Source organism: Caenorhabditis briggsae, assembly GCF_000004555.2.
Source record: "Caenorhabditis briggsae AF16 supercontig from assembly CB4, cb25.NA_138, whole genome shotgun sequence".
Classification (NCBI taxonomy): Eukaryota; Metazoa; Nematoda; class Chromadorea; order Rhabditida; family Rhabditidae; genus Caenorhabditis; species Caenorhabditis briggsae.
This window is the reverse complement of record NW_025543370.1, coordinates 7,741-15,647: the sequence shown is the minus strand read 5'-3', so window position 1 is coordinate 15,647 and position 7,907 is coordinate 7,741. Positions and strand designations below refer to the sequence as shown.

General features: G+C 35.9%; 2 protein-coding genes across 2 annotated transcripts in view; one reads left to right on the top strand and one right to left on the bottom strand.

The window, feature by feature from the left end:
- Positions 1 to 4,513: 4,513 nt before the first annotated feature.
- CBG24330 lies at positions 4,514 to 7,384 on the top strand (the record flags this gene model as incomplete). Its single annotated transcript, XM_045241010.1, has 7 exons — positions 4,514 to 4,548; positions 4,604 to 4,781; positions 5,390 to 5,557; positions 5,736 to 5,833; positions 6,434 to 6,503; positions 6,848 to 7,051; positions 7,151 to 7,384. 7 exons carry the CDS (start codon positions 4,514 to 4,516, stop codon positions 7,382 to 7,384), a joined length of 987 nt encoding a protein of 328 aa, XP_045091308.1.
- Positions 7,385 to 7,627: 243 nt separating this feature from the next.
- Positions 7,628 to 7,907, bottom strand: part of CBG24329 — a gene marked incomplete at both ends in the record, with an annotated part of 1,310 nt that continues 1,030 nt past the window's right edge. The window contains one exon of the mRNA XM_045241009.1: positions 7,628 to 7,848. Coding sequence (XP_045091307.1) covers positions 7,628 to 7,848 — 221 coding nt within the window. The remainder of the gene's footprint in view (positions 7,849 to 7,907) is intronic.

Sequence of the window (7,907 nt, the reverse complement as noted above, 5' to 3'; positions counted from 1 at the left end):
TATGATCTCCAAGTGGTGCGCCAAAACACCACGCCGCACTTGCAAAGCGATGGGCGGAGCGTCGGTGAGAGGAGGCGGGAATCAAAGTACGCAAACACCGAGTCTCACTTTTTTTATTCCGACAATACACAGAAACACCAACAGCATCTCCACCACCACCTTTTTCGGTATGATAAATTTCTCAGCCTAAAGATAAAAGAACAAATCTACTTGAATACCAAATACCTTACATACTTGGCCTTGAAGCAACCTTTGAGACACTTTATTATGAGAAACCGTTGATATATTTTATCCTTATTACTTTTTCATGCATATAACTTTTTTCCCAAGAAATTTCTTTTGTTTTTTAACGTCCCGGTATATTGTTTTTCAAAAAATTCATTAAAAAAAGAGTATGTAATGAAATTTCAAAAATTAAAAAAGAATCATGAAAAAATATTTTCATTACAAAAAAGCAATCCAAAAGTCATCCAATACTCAAAAGCTGAATCTCTTCACAAGCATTGCTCATCTTCACACCCTGAAAAACACGAGAATCGGGTCAAGGCCCCAAAATCGCGTCAAGACACTGAAAAATCGTGAATTCCCTGAAAACATTAACATAACAAATTTAAAACAACTTATTGAGCACTTTTAGTGCTTTTACGCATTTTCAGTGCCTTGGCGCATTTTTCGTGACTGACGAAACTCCGAATCGCTCTCAATTTCTTCTACCTCTTCCGCATCATTCCACATCTTCTGGTCCCACTTCGTAAAACTTTGGATTCCGACAAGCCAATTCATCTTCAAATGGCGCAGTCACATAAATCGGCAAAAACGGAAATTCTCCAATTTGCCAAATTCCAACGGATGTTCCCATTTTCGAATCTTCAGGGCACCAAGTTCCCATAGCGTATATTTCATTTTCCAGCCAAGCACGAGTACCCTCCGGACAGGAGAAACTGAATCTGAAAAAGCACGAAAATTGCGTCAACGCACGAAGAATGCGCCAAGATACGAAAGGTGTGTCAAGGCACCAAAAATGCATCAATCCATCACAATGTGCTAAAGCACCGAAAATGCGTCAAGGAACGAAAAATGATTCAAGACACAAAAAATGCGTAAAGACACGACAAATCACTATATAGTATATATAGTATATAGTATATATAGTATAGTATAGTATAGTATATATAGTATAGTATAGTAGTATAGTATATACATCAAATGACCAATTTGGAGTAATTTATTGAGTTAAAAGCGCACACTTCTTGCATTGGCGCCTTTTCCGTGACCTGACGCATAACACGTGCATGGAAACTTTGTTTTCGAAATTTCGGTTTTTATAGCAAAACACGGCACGAGAAATGTGTCAAAGCGCGACTCTCGCCTTGACGCATTTTTGGTGCCTTGACACATTTTCAGTGCTTCCGCGCATTTTTAATGCCTTAACACATTTTGAGTGCCTTGACGCGTTTTCTGTGCCTTATCCCATTTTCCGTGCATTGACGCATTTTTGGTGCCTTGGCACATTTTCAGTGAATTTGCGCATTTTCGGCGCATCCACTTACGTGCAAACCTTCCCTGGAACGTTTTTCATTTTCGTTAATTTATAAACCACATTTGCCTCTTTCGCTGTTAGACAAGAATCCAAATTTCCATTATCCAAGCCTGGACAAGTCAAGTTATACGCTGGTTTACAGACTTTACAAGCTGAAATTCAATAAATTCAAGATTACTGTAAAATTACTGTAGCATACGAAAAGGTTTTTCGCGTTTTTCTGTTGGACAGGAATCGGCGGCCAAAAAAATGCCAGCAAGGAAAAATAGGAATTTCAGAAAAATCATTTTTGAGAATATTATTTGGAAAATTTGTTTTTTATATTCAAAAGTTTTGTTGACTTTCCCATAAAAATTTTATTAGGTCAGACAGGAAAGTAAATATGAAACTTTTTATTCGAAAAAAAAATGTGTATGGGTTTGAAAAAACTTGATAAACAAAGTTCAAAATACAGCAAAGTTTCGAGGGCACGAGAAATGCGTCAACGCACTGAAAATGTGTCAAGACGCCGAAATAGCGCCAAGGCACAAAAAGGTGTGATTTATTGAATGACTTTTAGTGCTCTGACGCGTTTTTGGTACCTTGGCGTATTTTCGGTGCCTTGGCGCATCCTTGGTGCTTCGACACAAATAGACAAGAATTCAAGAATTAGAAAATAATTATTCATTCACGTAAGAAAAAATTAAAAATCCGAAAATCTAAATCTGGAAATTCAGGAATTCTGAAGTTCCAGATGGTTCTGTTTTGAGGGATTCTTCTAATACACATAAACTGTCTTGATTCACTCCGCCTTCGAATTTACACATTGATCCAGGTTCCGCGTATTCGTAGACATCAGTAAAGGCTTGAAAAGTGAATCGAGATCTGAAAAATCACAAAAATGGTTCAAGGAACTGAAAATGCGCCAAAGATCGAGAAATGCGTCAAGGTACCGAGAAACGCGTCAAGGCACGTGAAATGCGCCAAGGCAAGATTAGAGCGCTGTTAACTCAACGATTTGCTCGAAATTAGTCGTTTTATGTTTTTAGAGCCTTGACGCCTCTTCGGCGCCTCGACACATTCTCGGTGCGTTGGCACATTTCTCGTGAGCAGCTTCAATTCACCGTGTCATCTCTCTTGCTAACACAACTTTGGTTCCCTAACGCGTTTTTGGTGCCTTGGCGCACTTTTCGTGCCTTGACGCATTTTTCGTCTCTTGGCGCATTTTTGGTGCATTGGTGCATTTTCAGTGCCTTGACGCATTTTCTGACTCACTGTGGTCCGATCAAACAAATTTCATTGAATCCACCGACTTTTTCCGTTTTATCCTCATTTCTCGGTTCGAAATCATCCCACGGTGTTCTATAATTTTCACATCTATACGGTCCACATCCAATGTATTTTTGCTCTTCCAGAAGCGTCTCCACAAAATTTATCGATACGTTTCCGTAATTTTTTTTCCATTGGTTGAAGATCTTCCTCATAATAGAAAAATGAAATAAACCACCAAGCTTCATTTTCATAATGCGGATGACTCCGATTATTCGGAAAGAAGAAACGATATCCGTTTTTCGGAGTTCAGGATTGGCATTCTTCTGGGCGAAGCTCCTTGATGTTTTCCACTAACAAAAATTTGAAAAATCTTCGATGAGCCCATGAGCATATTTGTGAATTTCTTCAAAAATTAAATGTCTGTTTTTATTCTGGAAAATGCCTATTCATAACGAGAAACTCCCGAAAAACATGTTTAAAATGCGTAAATTTTATTCCAGAGCCAGTTATGGCAGCTTAAAATAAAACAAAAAAAAATTTTGCAAAATTTTTGAAATAGGGAGAATCGAACCTACAACCTTCCTCCTCTGGACTTGCCATTTTACCACTTTACCACACTGCTGATTGAAATCTATTGTTTTAAAAGAAATACACTATACCGTGAAAAAAATTTCACGAGAAATTGCTTAATCATAGGGAAACTTTTCTAGGTCATAACTCAGCTCACGTGAGCATTTTGCTGATTTTTTTTAAACAGATTTTGAATCCTCATAAATGAATAATAGTGGATAATAACAAATCTTTTTCCGAAATTCTGACAGCAGCAGGCTTTTAGATCCGTTTTGTAGAGCTCATCATTTTACTAAGAACCCTATGTGTGAAGAAGTTTTGTTTAAGTTTAGACTTTGGAGTTTTCCATTGGTAGGTGTGGCGGCTGCGCGTTTTTGTCGATCTAATTTTGAAATATGATAAATGATTTATATTAATTTTACCTAGAATGAGTTTGTTGAAGAATTTCATATCAAGCTTTTCCCTTTTTAGTTGAATTCAAGACAAGAAAATGTTTTAGATCACAGGATAATAGTCGATTTTTGAAAGCCGCTGACGAGGGCTTCACCGGAAACACTTTGGCGGGTAAAGAGTTCCAACATCTGATTACTCTAGAGAAATTGAGATGATATTTTTGTTGAGTTTTTGATAAGTGATTTGAGATAGTATTTGTGACGTCGCAATGATCCAGCATGATTAAATATTTCGAAAATTGGAACCTCCATGATAATTTCTTTGGAAACAATAATTTTATACGTTTAGACCAAATCATTATAGAGCCTGCGATACTCCAAGGAACTTAGCTGACATTCTTCCAGTGCTTCAAAGTATGAAGTGTATGCCATCCTGAATTTTTGGAAAATTCTGAAAACAAGAAACCCTAAGATAAAGTGACGCAACTTCATTTATTGATTATAAGAAGTAAGAATGATGTTTTTTAATATGCACGAAAAAATTCAACAGTTCAAAGCCCCATTTCTTTTCAGGAATGGAGCACGGCGCTGGCGAAAAAGATCAATGATTTGCCAAAAGACTGTAAAAAACTCAGCCGAAATGACTATAGTTTTTTCCGGATGAAAAATGATCTTAATGACGCGGCATGGTTAAAATGGGAAGAGGAAGAGCATGTCTACAAAATACGTCAATTCCGATATTCCAGGCAATAATAAAACTATGGATTTTGAAGCCATTTGCTTGTTTGGCCCATTGTAAGATTTTTCGAATATCTGTCTAAAATTAATTTGTATTTTTCTCCTATTTGAGAGTCGAGATCGAAACATCCTTGGGACTGAAAAATGGAGATGCGGGATCCAAATGTGAAGAGGAAGGAGGAAAAAACGAGAATGGGCTTTGTGTTCCGAAAGACTCTCCTTCAAGCTCAAATGGAGTTCATACGAGCTCAACTAATTTGAACAGAAAAATTCCAATTTTGGCTCTTATCGTTTGCTGTTATCTTAACTCTTTCAAACAGTAGTTGTGTAGTGCTTCTTATTGAATGTATGGTAATATAATAGTGTATTACATGATAAAATGAATTCGGGTTGATGGATTTCTGAAAAAAAGTTCATGAGCTTGGCGTGTTTTCAATGACTGGACATTCCAGGAATCCAGTTACAAATTGAAGTATTATTTTTGATTGGAAACTTGACAGCCGAGCTCCCAAACTCCTGAAAATTGTCAAAAAGCAGAAAACCAACTGAAAAACACGCGTTTGTATATACTATGAACCGGTACTGTATATGCTGTAATATGACTTTAAAGTTTGAGCTCAATTATATCGATTCCTGTAAAAGATATAAAAAATCTGTCAACTGATAAAATCTTTGTCGTGTTATCATTCACATTTTATCAGTTAACAAAATTTTGATACCTCTTACATGAACCGATATAATGAAGCTCAAAGTGTTTACGTACAGTAAATTATTTTTCCCAAAAAAAATTTTACATGCTGCTTTCTGTTTCTTGCATACTGAAGACTTTATTGGGAAAAATTTTTTCACAATTAGAATTTTCTGAAAAATCGTTCTTGCTATACGTCCTCACAATCAGATGCAGGAAGAAAGACTACGATTCTTATCTTTTGAAAAATCCCAAATTTCTGGAGATTTGAATCTCCGCGTCATTCACCTTTTCTGGATCAGGACATGCGGACTTGTGGAGATTAGAATCTGTTTTGGATTCGTCTTCCTACGAAATATTGCAAACAGATTTTGTTTGGTGAGCTGATTTTCACATTTTTGGACACTTTTTACTGTAGTCGCGGTTTTTTTTTTGAAAATTTAATTTTTTAAATTTTCAAGTCAATTATTTGAAATCTTTATAGTGAATTAGGCTAAACCTGCTTTTATTGACATTTTTAAAATTTTTTTAGATTCACAAATTCTAAATTTTTCAGATGTTCCGACTGGGTAGTGCCACTCGTTTATCACCGTCTTGTGTCAGATTTATCCCACTTTTCGCCGTTATTTTTTTACTAGTAATTTCATTTACTGTGTGAGTTTTGAATTTCAAAAAATAATTTTAATTTAATATTTCAATACCGTAATCACTCTTATAGAAAGCCACCCGGACCGTCCACTTTGAGCTTATATATCTCCCTTTTTTGGGAGATTTCAAACATTCGTCAACTAACAAAATGTTTATCATAATATCAACAACATTTTATCAGTTAACCACTTTTTGATATCTCTCACAGAAAATGAGATACATGGCCTCAAATTTGACTAATCGGGTGGCGTTCTATTAGAGTGTTTACGGTATTTCAATATTTCGATATTAGAAAAGCCTATTATAAGGAATTTATAAAGTATCACCTTACTAATCTTTGAGCTTAATCATCTCAATTTCTGTAAGAGATGTCAAATATTTGTCAACTACAAAAATTTTGGGGATAATATGATAAATATGTTATCAGTTGACCACTTATCGATATCTTTTACAGGAAATGAGATAATTGAGCTCAAGCTTACGATAGATAATTTCGTTGAAAAAAATGAATTAGTAGTCATACTTTAAAAATTAAAGCTTTAAAAAGAGCTAAATTAATGACATGAAGACAAGTTCAGTAAAGTTTTTAAAAATCAGAATTTCCAGATTCAAATCCAGTGGAATTGAAAAGTATCAAGAGCGCACAAATGCTCCATATGTGTATATCAATCATCGAGTTGATTATCGGAGCCAGATTTGAATGAGTATAGTGTCAAAACGCATAAAGGATATGTTTCGTTAAATGAGCTTAATGAGAAGGTAATTAACTAGCTAATTAAATCAAAATTTTGACTTCAAAAAATATGACTTGACGTAAAACCTGTAGTAGAAGGAACCTCTATCTGTCCACTTTGAGCTTAATTATCTCGATTTCTGTGGAAGATATAAAAAGTTGGTCAACTGATAAACTGTTTATCATAATATTACCTACATTTTTTAGTTAACAAAAGTTTGATATCTTCCACAGGAATCGAGGTAATTGAGCTCGAAGTTAATATTAACTTAAAAATGAACTTCCAGGTCTACCGTCCATTTGGATATGAAATTTCAAAGCCAACACTTCCGGTACCAACACTAAAAATGCTCAATGAGCCTACTTGTGAATTGGTGTTCTCCGAATGGCTCAGAATATCACAAGAGCCACAAACTGATATTCCACAAAAAGAAATTCCGATTCGACAAACTGATCAATTTTTGTTGAATGGTTATGCTGCGCTGGGTTCGGTTAGTTTTAAAATAATTCGAAAAACTGAAGGATTTTCAAACAATTTTTTGAAATTTTAAAGGTGGGGGGACAGGAGATTTTTCGTAGTTTTTTTGTAGCTAGAGTATGCATTCTACCGTGACGGTGTACAACGCTTAATGTCACTCTGCGTACAGCTGTCGTCCTCGCCTTTATGTATGCAATCGGGCGTGCGCTTTCTCTTTGCCCGCGTGGCTCAGTCGGTAGCGGCGCCGCACCCTCAATCATCGCCTTCACAAGTTCAACTCCTCGATGGGGCATCTTTGAACGGAATTTCGAGAACATTATTTTTTTTCATGTCCCCCCACCTTTAAACGTTTAAAAAAATTCTTTAAATTTTCGAATATTAGAGTTTTCGGATTGTTTTCATGAAAATTGTTTTAATTCTGAAAAATCGGAAACACCTGTAATTGAATTGGTTGATTAAAGTATGACCTCCCACCAGTACAAAGTGGGGGCCTATACTTGAATAGCCTGGTATTCTTAAAATATGACTCCCCCCCTGCCTTCTAAATATTTTATTAAATTTCGAAAAAGTAAATTATAAAGCTTTTTTTTCAAAGTTTCCTGAGTACCATGGTGTACTGTGTCAGTCCGAAAACTCCTTTGAAATGTAGTCGTGCGGAATTGAGGTCAAATGATTCAGAATTCTCTCCGGAATACGTTGCCAGCCATTCGAAACCGTAGAACATCATGGCTAGACGGATGGACCCATAGATTCTATGGGCATTGAATTGTATGGCGTCGGTACCATATGGCATACCGAGGAATAGGAGTCCTGGAAATTTAAAAAATACATATTTTCGATTTTTTTTGAACATTTGAACAAAATGTGTG